This window comes from Littorina saxatilis, linkage group LG17 (assembly GCF_037325665.1).
Source record: "Littorina saxatilis isolate snail1 linkage group LG17, US_GU_Lsax_2.0, whole genome shotgun sequence".
NCBI classification, from domain to species: Eukaryota; Metazoa; Mollusca; class Gastropoda; order Littorinimorpha; family Littorinidae; genus Littorina; species Littorina saxatilis.
The window spans coordinates 9,925,692-9,943,886 of NC_090261.1; the positions used below are offsets into that span (position 1 = coordinate 9,925,692).

At 41.1% G+C, this 18,195-nt stretch overlaps 2 protein-coding genes across 2 annotated transcripts in view; one reads left to right on the top strand and one right to left on the bottom strand.

Moving 5' to 3' along the window:
* The window catches only part of LOC138952252 (potassium channel subfamily K member 1-like), a 78,432-nt gene extending 68,652 nt beyond the window's left edge, over positions 1-9,780 (bottom strand). Inside the window, exons 1-2 of the mRNA XM_070323879.1 lie at positions 9,027-9,780; positions 3,531-4,842 (exon numbers count right to left, since the gene is read on the bottom strand). Coding sequence (XP_070179980.1) covers positions 3,531-3,711 — 181 coding nt within the window. The 5' untranslated portion in view covers positions 3,712-4,842; positions 9,027-9,780. The remainder of the gene's footprint in view (positions 1-3,530; positions 4,843-9,026) is intronic.
* Positions 1-18,195, top strand: part of LOC138952660 (galactose mutarotase-like) — a 380,407-nt gene that overhangs the window by 140,223 nt on the left and 221,989 nt on the right. The window lies entirely within an intron of this gene.

Consider the following 18,195-nt stretch of genomic DNA (forward strand, 5'->3'; position numbering starts at 1 on the left):
CACTCTGTCTCTCTGTCAGATCATCTCTGTCGCTCTGTCTGTCTGTCTATGTCTCTGTCTCTCTGCCGTCTGTCTGTCTGTCTGTCTGTCTCTCTCTCTCTCTCTCTCTCTCTCTGAACTTGTAGCCTACTGTTTCGTTTCCGGCAGTGTATGGTGAACAGTAGCATGCTACTCTGGCCTTCTCTCGACAATGGTCGATGCTTGTAAAATGTCTCAAGAATACTGACCTAAACAAAAACGAAGCTGTCGCTGTCTTCGGCGTTACACACTTGAAAAAAATGAACAAGACAGCAAAACAACACCGTACGTTTGCACTCCTACGACGACGACAATCACGCCAACCGTGGCATTTGGAAATGACACCATTCTGCTTGTTCGGCACACGAAGAAGAGCAAATGTCACGGCCGATCAAAATGCCATTCAGCACGCTGCGTGGAGAAACGAAAGAATGAGCGACGGTGCCGGTTGACCAAATATTGTTAAGAGCCAAACACTACCAAGTAGCCATCAACAATCAAACTCACGCACACACATTCTAAGAGAGACTCTTTGTATTTTATGTTCACCACCTGACCAACAAGCTACAATCTTAAATCTTTGTTTGAATGGACAAAACGTCAACGAAACGAACATGGTGGCAGATGCAGAGACATACGTAAATTTAAACGTTTAGTGTCCGAGGTTTCATTCTGTCTTTCTTTTGTCTCATTTTGGACAAATTATTGTTTTGGTAGAGGCCAGTTTTTACGTTCGGTGTTAACTACTTGTCACGTAATTTCGGTGGGTGTATCTGGCGTATTGTTCATATACAAACCCGACAGCAATTTGAAACGAAAGCGAAAGAAACAAGAAATTCCTCCGGGGTAGGAAAAACACCCCCGTCAAAGGGAAATAACCTTCTCAGTTGGTGGCAGTGACTGAGTGAGAATGGTTATTTCCCTTTGATCATTAAGATGTTCCGCTATAAGTCCTTGTATAATTTTAATCCACCAATAACTCCCTAACCGTGTGTTTGACTGGTCCCAATTTTTGTAAGGACCGTCTCAGGAATGTATAGAACCTGTTCACCAAGTTTGGTGACGATTGGTCCGTTCATTCTTGAGATCTATATGCGAACACAAACAAACAAACAAACAAACAAACAAACACATGGAGCGAAACCTATACACACCCCTATACCGGGGGTGTAAAGACGGTCCTTTGCTTGCATCCTGTTCAGACGGTGAAAGATGGCAAATACACATTTCATTTGCTATGATGCGTCCGAGACAAAGCCTTCGGACAATTTGCGAACGCAAAAAGCGAGAGTGCTGGCCGCACACTTCCAAATCCAATTGCAACCCGTCAAGCAAATCAATTTGTCATTATTGTGTAAACACGTTGCAACAATTTGTGCACGTTAACTGGCAAACCACACCATGCATGTAACGATTTTCTTCCTTTTGCAAACATGGTTTGTTCAAGGCTGATTGTATTCGGCGTGGTTTATATTAATATCATGCACAACTTACGGCGGTTATGTTCTGCGCACTTTCCTATCAATGTCCCGCCAAATGTAAACACAAGGATCGTATGACACTAAAGAAGAATGGTATGGCTCGGGTCTGAAGCTATTATATCAAATAAATGACTTGATTGTGAAGGGAAATGTATTCTTTGGGAATTCTAGTACATATGCATAAGCTCACGCACAACGGAAATAAAATTAAATTAAATGTCTTTGTCAGTTGGACACCTTCAGGTCGTATCCGTGTAGCTAGAAACGAACACGGTATGTCAAGGCTGTCCTCAATTCAGCTTGAAGTCGACTTCAATCACGAAGAATTCCCAAAACCTGTTATCTAAAAGTCAGGGCCAAAGCTTCGTGAAGTCGACTTTTCCGAATTATTTGGAGTATTAGGAAACAGCATGTTTCCTGCTGGTGTAGTGTGCAACCCTTCTCACAAGACACAACCCGAACGGATGGACACAGTATGTCTGCCTTCGGTCCTTTTCTTAGAGATAGCTTGCTTCCCATGAAAACCAACTTATAAATCACGATAAATCCGTCATGGATAAGAGCATCTTTCCACTTGGATACATACCAAAAATCAACAGAGTGGCTGCTTTCTCTGCGGAGTAGGATTGGGGGAAGGGGGGGGGCGGAATTAATACCGTAAATGACACCTATGTCAATCTGCAAAATTAGTTCAGCAAAAACTGTCACTATGCCCATGAAGCAGCAGGGCTACTCGGATTTGTTTGTATGTGTTCGTGTGGACTGGTGATCTTATCCCTTGATGGTTAGGGGGAAGAATTTACCCGATGCTCCCCACCATGTCGTAAGAGGCGACTAACGGATTCTGTTTCTCCTTTTACCCTTGTTGAGTGTTTCTTGTATAGAATATAGTCAACGTTTCTAAAGATTTTAGTCAAGCAGTATGTAAGAAATGTTAAGTCCTTTGTACTGGAAACTTGCATTCTCCCAGTAAGGTCATATAGTGTACTACGTTGCAAGCCCCTGGAGCAATTTTTTTATTAGTGCTTATGTGAACAAGAAACAATTAACAAGTGGCTCTATCCCATCCCCCCCCCCCCCCCCCCCCCGTTTCCCCGTCGCGATATAACCTTGAACGGTTGAAAACGACGTTAAACACCAAATAAAACAATTTTAAAAATCCCTTGATGAAGCCTGGACAGATCTGCGGTGGTTAACAGGATCGTTTACACGGAGAGGAAGGTACCTTTATTGATTAATTTAATTCAATTAATTTTCTTGCAATTTAGGCGTATGGACTTTGAAGCAACTGTGCTGGACTTTCAACTTATCATAACATCAAATGCATGGTATCAACAAAATGATGATAAAATAACGCGAACAACAGTGCAGCTATAATTTGGAAGATCACAGATCCCGAGAATCACATCAAAGTCGAAGCATCAATCTGCCAAACGAACATCAAACGAATGCTACACGAGAGAATCCGCAGAGCGACACAAAATAAACAGGGCTAATGAGCATGAGAAAATTACCGCCCGTCGGAGGCAGTCGCAGGGTTAGGTCGGATTTGGTTGAAATTGAGGTTTCTTGGTATTTTCAACCAATCCGACCTCGCAGCTAGCTGGCTCCCACCCGGTTGGTACATTTCTCGTTCACATCAGCCCTATTATCCACGCAAGAACCCCGGCTCCGCATACCTGGTTAGCAGCAGGATGTCATTTCAGGACAAGAGCATCATAATGACAACATGCCAAAGCCGTACCGACCAAGATAAGTGTTCCAAATGAGCTCTCTGCGTCTTGTAGTCTTGTAAGCTTCTTAAAAATCAACATTCTCTAGAAATCAGAATCTGAAATTCTTGATTTTCCCTCAAAGATCTAAATCTTAGGCTAGAATAGTAGAAAGCGTTTCTGCAGGCACAAATCTACTTTATCTGTGCCAAAATTTTATTTTTGCATCTGTTTTGCAGTATTAAAAAGAAACAAGCTAGCTTTAGTTTGGAACACCCAGGTTGAACCTTACCCATTTCAAGATCGTAAGAGGACTTACCGCTGATGCAGTGCTTGTGCTGATTCCCGAATTCCTGCCGAAAGTCGCGCAGTGTCTTCTTCAACTTGCTCTCTTCCGGTCCCTCAATGGCGGCAAAGATGGCGGCCCCGATGATTAGATAGAGAAGGTGGAAGATTGTGAGCGCGAACACGCGCACGTGGCTGCTTCGTAAGGCTGGCATTTTGGAAGGGTGCGTTTGTGAAAGAACGGTGGGATGTTATGAAAGTTTGAGACTGGATGAGCAGGTCGCAGTAAGACACTCAGTCGCAATTGTGTCGTAATGTTCAGCGATATTCAAATTGCTGGAAAAGGGGAGTCATGAACGCAGCAGACCTCTGAGATGCACACAGTCTTCGAAGTGTCTTCTTGAAGACTATGAAGACAAGAAACGGAACGTCCAGATGGCTGCTCACCGTTTGAAGAAATTCAGAGCTATATTAAAGTGTTCTTCGCTGTTGTAAAGTTAAATATCATATAAGTTGAATTCAAGGCTGTACACAGCTTCAGGCAGCAACAGGTCTTAAGATTACTCTGTAAACTTATTGACTTCTTTCATCACATTCTGAAGCGTGAAAAGCAAAATGTGTTACTATTTGCTTTAGTTTTCACTATATTGAACGTAGTTAAGGCTTTCATGTACGATGTTGATACTTACACAAGAAAATCAATTTTGGCTGCAGGCTAAGGTTATTGTACACTTCTCAAACTTGAAGCTTTCAAAAAGACTAATACAAAAGAAGACTAGCGAAGCCTGGATTTGAAAATTGAAACTCGTCAGGGTATGTAAAGTTCAAATGATCACAAGTAAAGCATGAAGTCCGTTTACAATTAAATTCCTAAAACTTATTTTCACGCAAGAGCTTTACACGTAGAGCTGTTTCAACTTTTCCTCGGTTTCCTTTTAATTTAAGCTCAGCCTCTCTCACCTGACGCTGATTTCCAATGCATAATAGAAAGCTTTTCGGCGAATATCCCTCGTGTGCTTTTCGCGTGATTTGGTCTCCTGTAAGTTCTATAAGTCGTTGACACTGTTAAGTTCGATCACATTCACAGGACGTCAAGTTCACAGCTTGGTCACTGAAATACCTACAAACATCAGGCGAACACAACAGTTCAGCACCGAAACCCAAATCCCGTATCAGTCACAACTAACTTTCATGAAGACCTGGAGCACAGATTCCAAGATCGGTCACAGCAAAAGTCTATGAAGAGGCGTTTCTCGCGCATGTCCAAGAAATACAAGTACGGTGTAAATTTTCTGACAGCCGTTTTTTCCAACTTGACGCAGGATTTCCTGCAGTTTACAATTGACCTGAAAGGGAAAAAAATCCAACTACTTTAGCCATACAGTGTATATACCACCTGCAAAGTCAAACGCACTCAAACATGTTACAAAAGCTACTGCATTTTCATTTTATCAAAGGCCTTGGCTATGTGTGATGGGTTAAAACGGCAAACGGCAACTTTTAGTTAGAATTACCACCAGTAAAACAAGCAATCGCCTCATGAACCTCACCTGATCCGTACACAAAAGAAAGGTATGTGGTGTAGGTGTTTTTTTAATCTGCCTGCTGATACACACTAGTGTAAACTGATTCTGACAACACTGTTTTAATCTTGACCATACCCGGAGTTATGTATGTCAAATGCTGCTCGCTTTCGAGGACACAGCTACTATATCTATAAATACCGTTCATCTTTCACGGGAACATTTAAAGTAAAATGATCACACCGTGAGATCTGCAGTACATCCGATTGCAAAGGGTGTCACAAGAGCGAACAATGAATATAATACAATTTATTTCCATCTTTCTTTCTTAATAGTATTTTATCAAAATCTAGTACACCTGAACTCATGATGCGACAATCAGCCTGTTTTCAACTGCAACGGGTCGACTAACCAATGAACAAACAGAATAATTATTGTTATCCTTAAGTAGTACTGGAACCATCCGATCCATCTCAGTGTTCGAAATCCAACAGAATCAAAAGTTACCTTGGTATGCCTTACAGAGACATAACTAGCGCCAATTACAGCACCAAAATCAAGCCTATTGTGTGCTTTCGCCGAGTGACAGAGACAACAAACATCAACTAACTCGATTTTTCGTCAAAACAAGCCTGCAGGATGAGATAGCCATTTGCAGCATTTTTATACAGCAGTGCTAGCAACAACAAAAGAAGTAAGATAGAGTGGAGGATGAATAGAAAAGGTGGCGCAGAGCCAAAAAAAAGAAATGGGGGGGGGGGGGGTGGCAGAGAGAGAGAGAGAGAGGGGGGGAGAGAGAGAGAGAGAGAAAGAGAGAGAGAGAGAAGCGCTTTTATTGCAAAAAGTAGTGTGTGTGTGTGTGTGTGTGTGTGCGTGCGTTCGTGTGTGTGTTTGTGCGTGTGCCCGCGTGCGTGCGTGTGCGCATGCGTGGGTGCGAGCGAGCGTGCGTGCGTAACTTGCAGTACAGAGGGCTAGGGAGAACAGAGAGCGACAGGCAGACAGAGACAAATAGACAGACAGACAGAGACAAATAGACAGACAGACAAGAGACAAAGTCGGCATCAACATGCAGATCAATGCAGCCCATCATTTGGCTGGAACCGCATCTCCAGGCAAGGTCCCCGCGGACATGGTATTCCAGCCCGCTGTTCCCTTTCATTCCGGCCCGTGGAGAATATGAATGTTTTCCTCTTTTTCGGCATAATGCAGATGTCTTATAACAAGCTTACCCTTCTTTCTTTCCTTTTTACATTTAGTCAAGTTTTGACTAAATGTTTTAACATAGAGGGGGAATCGAGACGAGGGTCGTGGTGTATGTGTGTGTGTGTGTGTGTATGTGTGTCTGTCTGTCTGTGCGTGTGTGTGTGTAAAGCGATTCAGACCAAACTACTGGACCGATCTTTATGAAATTTTACATGAGAGTTCCTGGGAATGATATCCCCGGACGTTTTTTTCTTTTTTTCGATAAATACCTTTGATGACGTCATATCCGGCTTTTTGTAAAAGTTGAGGCGGCACTGTCACACCCTCATTTTACAATCAAATTGATTGAAATTTTGGCCAAGCAATCTTCGACGAAGGCAGGACTTCGGTATTGCATTTCAGCTTGGTGGCTTAAAAATTAATTTATGACTTTGGTCATTAAAAATCTGAAAATTGTAAAAAAAAACAAAAAAAACTATAAAACGATCCAAATTTACGTTCATCTTATTCTTCATCATTTTTCTGATTCCAAAATCATATAAATATGTTATATTTGGATTAAAAACAAGCTCTGAAAATTAAAAATATAAAAATTATGATCAAAATTAAATTTTCGAAATCAATTTAAAAACACTTTGATCTTATTCCTTGTCGGTTCATGATTCCAAAAGCATATAGATATGATATGTTTGGATTAAAAACACGCTCAGAAAGTTAAAACGAAGAGAGGTACAGAAAAGCGTGCTATCATTCTCAGCGCAACTACTACCCCGCTCTTCTTGTCAATTTCACTGCCTTTGCCACGAGCGGTGGACTTACGATGCTACGAGTATACGGTCTTGCTGAAAAATTGCATTGCGTTTAGCTTCATTCTGTGAGTTCGACAGCTTGACTAAATGTTGTATTTTCGCCTTACGCGACTTGTTTACATTTAGTCAAGTTTTGACTAAATTTGTTAACATAGAGGGGGAATCGAGACGAGGGTCGTGGTGTATGTGTGTCTGTGTGTATGTATGTATGTATGTATGTGTGTGCGTGTGTGTGTGTGTGTGTGTGTAGAGCGATTCAGAGCAAAGTACTGGACCGATCTTCATGAAATTTCACATGAGAGTTTCTGGGTATAATATCCTCAGAAGTTTTTTTTTTGTTTTTTCGATAAATATCTTTGATGACGTCATATCCGGCTTTTTGTGAAAGTTGAGGCGGCACTGTCACGCTCTCAGTTTTGAACCAAAATGGTTGACATTTTGGTAAAGTAATCTTCGACGAAGCCCGGACTTCGGTATTGCATTTCAGCTTGGAGGGTTAAAAATTAATTCATGAGTTTGCTCATTAAAGTTGTCATTAAAATCGAATTTTTGCAACCAGATTTAAAATTGATTGCATCGTATTTTTCATGAAATTCTCAATCTAAAAATATATACATATGTTATGTTTACTCTTAAAATGTGATCACAATTAACGAAAAAAGATTAATTAGTACAACAATAAAAATGTAAAAAATCAATCCAAAAACGATTTCATCGTAGTCTTTATCATTTTTTTTATTCCAAAAACATGTAGATATGATATGTTGTATTCAGAACAAGCTCAGAAAGTTAACAAGAATACAGAAAAGCGCGCTGTCCTGCTTGGCGCAATACGCTACCGCGATATTCTGGCTTGTCAATTTTACTGCGTTTTGCACGTGGGAGGTCAGCGATTTCCTTCTCGCGGGGATTGACGAAGCTGTATTGTCTTGGTGAAAAAATGCAGTGCGTTCAGTTTCATTCTGTGAGTTCGACAGCTTGACTAAATGTAGTAGTTTCGCCTTACGCGACTTGTTTCTTTCTTTGATAAGTTTAGAACATTATGTTTTGTAATTCGCTTGCGTCTACTGTGTGCATGATTTTGCATTGCACTTTCTAGTTGTTTTAACTCTTAAAGTTGTGTAACACATCTTCTTTTTCTCTTTCTCCAGCTGGTTTGAAAATTTCTCATGATTCGCTAACGTATGTTGATATTGGCACACACAGATGGGGGTAGGAGGATGGAGAGACACCATCTCGAACGAAGGGGAAATAAAATAAGAATATTCCAAAACAGGTTAAAAGGATGAAAATATGCGCCTTTAACAGAAACGAAAAAGCATCCGAGAAAAAATCAAGAGCGAATTTTCTTCTGCGGTTCAGCGTGGTGCGCAGCAAATGCAATTAGCCTGACCGCAGGCATAGGCCGAGTGCTCGTGCACCTCAGTTCTTATCGTGAAATCTGGGACTCATTCAGAGTGGGGAAAATGATATCAGAATTATGTGTGCGTGTGCGTGGGTGTGGGTGTGTGTGTATGTGTGTGTGTGTGTGTGTGTGTGTGTGTGTGTGTGTGTGTGTGTGTGTGTGTGTGTGAGTGAGTGAGTGAGTGAATGAGTGAGAGACAACCAGAGAGACAGACAGACAGACACTGAGGGAGAGATAGGGACAAGCAAGAGAGAGAAATCAAGGTACATTTCAACCACTGAAAATGAAGGTTTAGTGTTTACCTGGTCCAAGAAAGTAGCCGAATTCACAAAACAGTCGAGATAGAAAACATCCGTTATTTTAACCGCCGTTGAAAAAATACCTACAAAAAATCCTCAAATCAATGGACAAAAGTCCGTCACGGTTAAATCAATCCTACATTCAGGCAACCCTTCAATAAACAGGGTCTTACATTCAAACAGTTAGAAATCTAACGCTAAAGCTTTTCTACGCCAACATATTTCAATCAGTGCAACCACCATTCAATCGAATAAGTTCATCACAATACATCTCAATGACAGTGACCTTACCATATGCTTCTCTCTCACGTGCAGCACGAACCATTCACAGCAGCATCAAACTCCGGTCTTCAACCTTCGCTAAATGCCAGAGGGGGAGATTGCACTTCCACTTTCCTCAACGATGAACGAGATTACATCACGACAGCTGAGCACTGGCAAAAACTGTCACCGTTTTCGGAAATCACAGACTGTGCGTGTGCAATCCAAACACCAAGAGTCAAACTCGTGCGCAAATTATTATCGTCTGTTGCAGTGACGTGCCCCAGGATATTCCAGCACTTTCAGAATGTTACGGCTTCCGGCAGCAGGATCGTGGGTGGGCAAGCAAGGATCCCAAAATGTGCAACAACAAGCAATCACTTCGCGTGACGCTCACGCGGGTTTTGACAAACAAAATCGAAGTCTGCTGAAGCAGACGACAGTCTCCAGAGAAGCAGACGACAGCAGAAACTGGAAGATTTCGGAGCTGGCACCGGCCGTCAAACACTTTCCGAGTCTCAGACTTCCAGCAGCGACTGCTACGACCACTATAACACGATATTGGCTATGGTCGCGGTGTAGCGAACAGTGGCCTACGAACGAAAGCATCTAGCATTATCCAGAGCTGAAAATCGATGCAAAAGTAAAGCGCTAATAGACTCACTGACTTGTTCATGCGTGAGCCATGAAAATTGAATGCCTTGTTGAGTTTTACTTGTTCGCCGATTGTAAAACAAGCTGTCGACGGTGATTCTACGTCCTACTTACCCCACCAAAACCCCTTTCTCCGATTTTGTATTGCATGCATTAAACCGCCGCTCACATAAACGAGCACAATGTTTGTTTGTGTTTGTGTGTTTGCATGTTTGCTTGTATTTTTTTTGTTCGTATGTTTCACATCTTGTTTCTTTTATACTCTTCTTTCAGTCATCTTCCATGTGACAAATTTCGTTTTACGGACACATCTAATATTCACTCTTCGCACTGATAGCAGCTCTGTTCCAATCGCGCCCCCCCCCCCCCCCCTTTCCCATTACAAACTCCCCTCCCATTCCTGGCATACACAATAAAATGGCTGTATACCATGCCTCCCGTTACATGTACGAATGCTCAAGTAAAGTCCCCATCCTTTCAACAATACCAACAATAGCAACACCAAAACGTGACGAAAGGATGGGGGAAATTCTCATTAAAAGGAAATACAACGCTTGATTTCAAAAACACAAGGGTGAATCTTATGTCAAATACAGGAGACATGTGTTTCAGGCGTAAAGAAAGTTTTATTTTTCGATTTTGGAAAGCTTTGTCACCAGCTTCGTGCGTTCTGCCACCATACTCGTAGAAATAAGGCCTCTGGCGCACTGGAAGTATCTGCTTACGAAGTGAAAGAGCAAATGAATCACAACTGGGCATATTACAACTATAACTATAGCCCATGCCTACTACATGTACTACCAAAGAGGGTAGAAGCTGAGACTCTTTTTCTGCTTCTATCCTCTTTGGTACTACAGTGGAATCTCTCTTTTAAGATCCCCCAATTTAAAACTTCCTCCATTTTAAGACCCTGTTTTCTCAGACTTTTTGTTCATAACCTCTGTAAATTTACCTCCATTTTAAGACTCCCTCCTTTTTAAGACCTGATTTTCTCAGATTTTTGGAGGTCTTAAAAGGGGGTTCCACTGTACCACTACTTTTACGAATACGACGACGTATATAACCGTTTTCTTTTCCGACCATCAGATTTGATCATTTCTGCCTATAGCTGTATCATGTCATACATGTAGCTAGGTGCCTAGTGTTGACATGTACCTTTAGTCTTCGAACGCGCTTCACACGTACTAGTCAGCCAAGATACAGCAGTTCAGTAATATATATAGATACATAAATCACACCGAGTCACACAGTCGGTGATAAAAGGTTTTCACCACAGGTGTCTGACTCGGGACGTCGCTCGCCGTTTTTACGCTGTTATTCACTAATGGAGTCCCCCAGACTTTTTAAATAAGATTAACTGGGAACACTGTCTTGTTTTATGTCTAGAACGAACTCAGATTTATTATCCCTCGAAAGTCGGAAGATCGGCATCTTGGCGAACCAGTTTTCTATTCAATTTCAGGGGAATACAACGTAGGTGAAAGTTACGCAGAAAAATAAGGAAGCAGATGGAATCATGAAAAAGATAATGTACAAGCAATCGTTTGGAAGACAGTGGTCAGCAACGTGTTCAGTCAGCTTCACCATCCATGTCTTTGTCCCTCTTGTGTTTGTTTGTTTGTTTGTTTGTTTGTATGTTTGTTTTGTTTTGGTTGGTTTTGTTTTGTTTGTTTGGTGTCTTTTTTTTCTCATAACGAAGCTAATGCTCATTATAACACTATCAAAGAACCAAAGGGGCGTAATTGTAGCTATTGTAGACAACAACCACAAGATCTAAGACAACAATGTTGTTTGTGTTTAGAGCGCTTACGTCCCTTTGATTCTTAGATGTTGGGTTTGTTTGTTAGTTTGTTTGTTTGTTGTTGTTGTTGTTGTTTTTACATTTAGTCAAGTTTTGACTAAATGTTTTAACGTAGAGGGGGGAATCGAGACGAGGGTCGTGGTGTATGTGCGTGTGTGTGTGTGTCTGTGTGTGTGTGTAGAGCGATTCAGACCAAACTACTGGACCGATCTTTATGAAATTTGACATGAGAGTTCCTGGGTATGAAATCCCCGAACGTTTTTTTCATTTTTTTGATAAATGTCTTTGATGACGTCATATCCGACTTTTCCTGAAAGTTGAGGCGGCACTGTCACGCCCTCATTTTTCAACCAAATTGGTTGAAATTTTGGTCAAGTAATCTTCGACGAAGCCCGGACTTCGGTATTGCATTTCAGCTTGGTGGCTTAAAAATTAATTAATGACTTTGGTCATTAAAAATCTGAAAATTGTAAAAAAAAAGTAAAAATTTATAAAACGATCCTAATTTACGTTCATCTTATTCTCCATCATTTTCTGATTCCAAAAACATATAAATATGTTATATTTGGATTAAAAACAAGCTCTGAAAATTATAAATATAAAAATTATTATCAAAATTAAATTGTCGAAATCAATTTAAAAACACTTTCATCTTATTCCTTGTCGGTTCCTGATTCCAAAAACATATAGATATGATATGTTTGGATTAAAAACACGCTCAGAAAGTTAAAACAAAGAGAGGTACAGAAAAGCGTGCTATCCTTCTTAGCGCAACTACTACCCCGCTCTTCTTGTCAATTTCACTGCCTTTGCCATGAGCGGTGGACTGACGATGCTACGAGTATACGGTCTTGCTGAAAAATGGCATTGCGTTCAGTTTCATTCTGTGAGTTCGACAGCTACTTGACTCAAATGTTGTATTTTCGCCTTACGCGACTTGTTTTTTTGTTTGTCTGGTTTTTGTTAATATGTCGGGTGGCAGGGGGACTGACAGCCATTAGTGGGGCTCCTATGTTGCAAAATCATTCAAATCATGCAACAAACACCAAATTAAGCAAATATGAAGAGTTTTATGTGCTTAACAAAACCTGATACAGAGCCATCGCGAAAAATAAAAAATGGGTAGTTTTTAAACAATTTTTCAAAATGGCCGCCAGTGTAAACGGTTGGGTATGTTAGGCATATTTCACTTCATGTGATTAACAGCAAATTTGGCGTAAATGGACATTTGCTTTTGCTAAACAAAACCTGATACAGAGCCACCGTGAAAAAATTAAGAAATCAGTAGTTTTTTTACAATTTTCAAAATGGCCGCCAATAAAAGGGTATTTAGGCATTTTTGATGCTACAAGACATTCTCTTGCAATAGAAACTAACACAAACACATTTTTAAACAAAACAATACATGCATTGTTGGTGCAGAGAATGATTGGACGGTGTGGGTGGCAGGGTTGAAGAATTTGTGGATTACCTAAACTGTGCAAAAATAAATATATTGCACCAATTTTCATACCAAAACGAAAACATTCATTCCTGTGCTGTTATATTCAATGTATGCTATTGAGGGCACTCAACTTGGCTAACTGGAACACTTTTAAGATAAAAGGTGGCCTTTACATGGGTTATTTGACCGCCGCCCAAATAAGGGTACCCCCAAAATAAAACTGATAAAAATGTAATGTATCAACTCAAAAGTCGACTAAAATTCATAATCGCTGTATTTCGAAAACGTTGTTTGTTCTCATGTCACGATGTGTTTACACAACTAGCACATTCCGGCAAGTGTCTATACTCAAAAGAAACTTTGGCAGTACTTGAAACAACCATCTGTCATATATACATGCGAAGTCAAAAATATGTGGGATGTAAGTCAACAAACCTGTGGCAGTTTTTAAAATATTATTTCGTGAAGATTTGAAAGTGTACTCAAACGGTTGAACTACGCCTCGTGCGTAGACTCACATTCCTGAAAGTTTCAACGCAACCCACTTGGTCATTGCTAAAATACATGGATTTTAGTTGACTTGGGTATCCCTCAAATTTGACACATAAACATCTCATCCGTGAGATCGACACATACATCAGTAGGTACAATGGCACAACACTAGAAATATGCAAGATGGCGAAATAAAACAACCTGTTCTGGATGGATAATCAAGTTGACTTTCTCTTCGTATACAACAGTGACCCAGTTGTGCCTCAGGAATTGTCGTCGGCTTTTTAAAAGGTACCCGAAGTTTTTGTCACATCTCTTTGTCACGTCAAGGGTATCCTTATTTTGACGGCGTAAATGATGATGTTAAAAAAAAATGTGCCAGATAGCGAAGATGCGAGCCTTTAATGGCATAGACAGTTTGAATAAAATGACACAGGAATAAAAGTTTGAGTTGGGGTATGAAAATGGGTGCAATAATATTTTTGCACAGTTTAGATGCTGACAGTTTTCACAGGCATGCAAGCACATTTGCAGAGAGCTGTGCTCTGCAGTCCTTCTTAGCAGCATTTGCAGCGTTTTGTTGTGCAGCTCTTCTTGCAGGCACTCGGCACACGGCTGGATACCTCTTGAAAGCTCGTCCAGAATGACTCCCACTTTCCAGCCTTGAACTGCCAGCCCACAGAGTTTGGAAGTCTAATAGGTAGATGGCTCTTCTCAATCTCATGTCCTGCAGCAGCACCTCACTTGTAAGGGGATTATGGTCAATTTGGCAGCTCTTTTTACTGAAGAGGTACCGTCTAGCACTGTTTACACCCAGTACGTTGCTGGTTTTGTCCTACAAATGTACACCAAAAAGCTCTTGTGCTGCCCTGTCAGTGGTACTCAGCTTACAAAGAGGAGCAGACAACCTGAAGAAAGTTTGAGTGACGTCTTCAAATGCTTGCCATACTTCCCAAGCCTTCTGATTCCCCAATACCATTGAAGAACGACATAGTGTCACAGCCTGTAAGGCTATGCAAAATGGGCAGACAGGGTGACTTCTCTTGGCCAATGGCTTTGGCAATGTGGCGATACACTTCACGAGCAGAAAAAAACGCAACACAGCTGGAATGAGAAGCAGACTGTCTGGCCTCCTCTACATCCATGGTGCAGGAAATCAGCCTGTGGTACCCTTCACACAAAAGATGAAAAGTGACATTTTTATTTGAATGTATTTGAATAATGTTTACTATCTCAGAGAGTCGGTCAAAGCCGGGTTAGCAAGTCTTCACACAACAGACCAAAATGAAAGAAAATTGTATTTCATGAATTCGTATAAAAAACTATAATTCTTACTGTTTCAGGTTAAAAAACAAACAAACACAGTTTCCAGTGACCCAACTGATTCTGGAATCTTTCTGACCGCTACATTTATTCGCTTCAAACAGTCGCTAACAGAATGTTGACCATAGTGAGGGTTCGTACGTTAAACCCATCAAATTCACAGAGGTCGCTTACAAATGATGTGCAAACATGTTCCAATTAATACAAATAAAAAAATCTTACTGTTAAGATGTATTAGGTAACAAACCTTGATACAGTAGTACTAGTGAAATCGGCTCCCTTCTGTGGCACCGGAATAAATGCAGAACGCTTGTTCCCAGGAACCGGCATGTGGTGTAACTCTTGTATATATCCTGTAAAAATAAAATTCACACCAATGCACGGTCAACTTAAAATAAGCAAAAGGATGAGAAACAAGCAACAAACCAAAATTGTGAAACTCAAAGAGCGGTACCTCTTCATTTTTCAAAACCACTTATCTCATTTGATTAGCATACACTGTATGCTTTTGTCTGTTACCTACCGTCTTTGAAAGTTTGATCACAACACTGTAAAGACATGGGGAGTGGAGTGTTTTTATCTCCAGCTGGTCATCCTACTATCTGGCCTACCCTCACTCAGTTTTTGACTCTACCCCTCCCCACCTTATGGAAGTCCTTAACGTAGGCAGGACTAATCATTTATCATACCATGAACAATCTCTTTCTCCTCGCCTTTTATTCAAAGTTCGTTTAATCTGTTTAAAATCACCAGCGTGGCGATCATGATTTCCTTACTTGTAATCAACAGATAGATCTAGTTCTATCAGCATCACAATCCAGCTTGATGAGCTATTGCAAGATTACTCTGCATTTCAGCGCTTCACCCGATGAATAACAGACCCCAGGGGAGAATTAAACAGTAAAATGATGTGACATTGGTGAATGGATGCGTATTCTTGAAAACTTACCTTCAGAAACGTTGTTTTCGCTCAAATCAAAACACGCAATGTTGCGGAGGCCGCCATCTTGAATTTTCATGCTGCGGATATATAAAATTCTAAAAACGATCAAATTAAATACCAGAACACAAAAATACCCATAAGAGTATTTATGTCATGCATGTGTTATCAGCAGACAACTTCTGGTGCATGGTAAACCATTGAATTTTACATTTGCTGAGTTGGGAATATTTACTGCTGAGCGCTTTTGGTACGAATTTCGTCTGCTGTAAATGCAGCCTTTTATTCCCTATCAAAGACAAAAAAACCGATTTCTGAAGTGGCTCTGTATCTGAAATCCCTTAAATAATTATAAGGAACAATACCACAAAGTATGATGTTTGTTGCAAGATGTGAATGATTTATGAGTGCGTCTCATATGAACCTCTGCTGCTATAAGAGGTACCACTAGAGTTTTCCCTCGTCTGTTGTAGGTCTGGTATGGCACCTGTCAAATGTGACGAGCAACCATAGCAGCAAGCCGTATTGTTTACAATAGCGCAGAGCGACTGGCTGTCCCAGCGGCTTTACTAAGGGAAAGAAGGGAGAGATCCTAAACGTTGCGGCCTTAGCCGATGTAGGTGACCTACATATGTACAGTTTTAACCTACTTAGTAGTCAACAAATCTTTTGCGCGTTAACTGGGCAACAAAACCAAAACTGACAACCAACTGTTGAGCCTGTATGGTTTGCAGAACAATAAAACTCCAGGACCCGAAACTGAAAGATTTTGAGTTGTGTTTTTATATTTAGCGCCAGTTTGTATCAGTGGACACTGACCTAGAGCTTATATTTAGTTGTAAGCACCGGTTGCGTATTTTGTTGTACAATCACACGTATTTAAAGCAAAATAAACATATGCAGATTCCTGGGTTTTTTTTTTAAACCTGCTATACAAACTGCTGCAGTATTTGGTTACTCGCAAGGCAAATAAGTTATGTATACGCAACTAGCTCGAGTTGACTCAGTTGATTCACTGTTTTCCGGTTGAACCGAAAGTCCCAACAACACGTGACGCCGACACAACCGCCGAGCTGAGCTGTTATTTTTGTGGCATTCAACATATCTGCCAGAGTAATGCCCACCACAATCACCCCCCTCCCCCCCCCCCCCCCCCCCCTCCGCTGTCCGCCTCCTTGTGAGAATGAAATAGACGATAAATAAAGCCAGGCCGCGCGGCGCTAATATCAGTATCATAAGCTTTTTCATCATAGTTCAGTTGTACACCTTTTTAATGCCTTTTCTCACTGAATACTTGTCGTCCAAAAAGGTTAGAAATGTCTTTTCGGCCCGGCAATATTTTGATCGTAGTTCAATAATTAAAACAGTATTAAAGTGACTGAAAAGGGAAAAAGCGGTATCCATCACACGTCAGTCCTAGTTTCGCTTTCATTTTCCAGCTCAACAGTTTTCTTCCTTTTTTTTTTAATTCGATGTACTAGAGAGTAAAAAAAGTGCAAGAAGAAACTAACAATGTTATTTAAAAGTATTAATTACTGCTCTAAATAAAACTTAAAAAGCTCACATCCCTTCGAGATTTAAGTTGCTAGGGGAAACGCAAAATGGCGGCGTCCCGTTTCGACATCGAGATGCGAAGCCGCGTACAAAACGGAGGAAAAAGTTAAAACTGCAGCTATCCTGGCCCTTCCCGACTTAAAAATAGTTTGTACAAACGACCTGGTTGCTCCAGCAAAGCAAAACGCTGCGGTGTTTTCATGAGCAAGCGGGCTAGCGATGAGAGCGAGCGTAAACAGCCTGTCAATCATCCCGCTGCGGGCGGTGGAGTCCTAGTTCAGTTTGGAGATCATATGTGCAACATACGAGCCCCACTACATACAGTCGGATCTAAAGCTTTACGCACTTTGATTACTTGACCTATATATTTTGTAGAGAATATTACATGCAGTAAACACGCGTGTTTTTCTCTTGGCCTTATGTTTCTCCGTTTGTGGTTTGCGCCTACTCACAGACAGCAAGTCTCTGATCTTGTAACAGAAGTTTCAAATTACAGTGTTACAGGCAATGGATCAATAGTATTGTCTGCAGGCTCTATAAGCAAATCAAAAACAGAACACTACGGTAGGTGTATCTGTGTGTTTGTGTGTCTGTCGGCACAGTGTTGCTTTGTGTGGATGTGTGTATCTGTGCGTGCGTGCGTGTGTTGTTATGTCGACTTCAGGTGGCCTTTTCGCTGATCTTAGTTCTTCCATCTAGTTCGCTGAGAGTAATCGATAGTGACAAATCTGATTTAGCAGGATAGCGCAGGAAGTCTGCTGAAATTGGCTAGCCACATTTTTCACCCTGCCGGTCTACTCCCCCTCCCCCACCCCCATATCCCTCCTCCCCTGCAACATTTCTCTCAATCAGTTGTTGTCTCTCTACGGTCCCCAGTTCAAAAAAATGACCCTCCTCACGCCACCACCTCTATCACCTCCCCTTTGGTTTCAACGCACTGGGTGAAGCTTTGTGCAAAAATCGTAAAACGCGGCACATGTGATAATGAGTT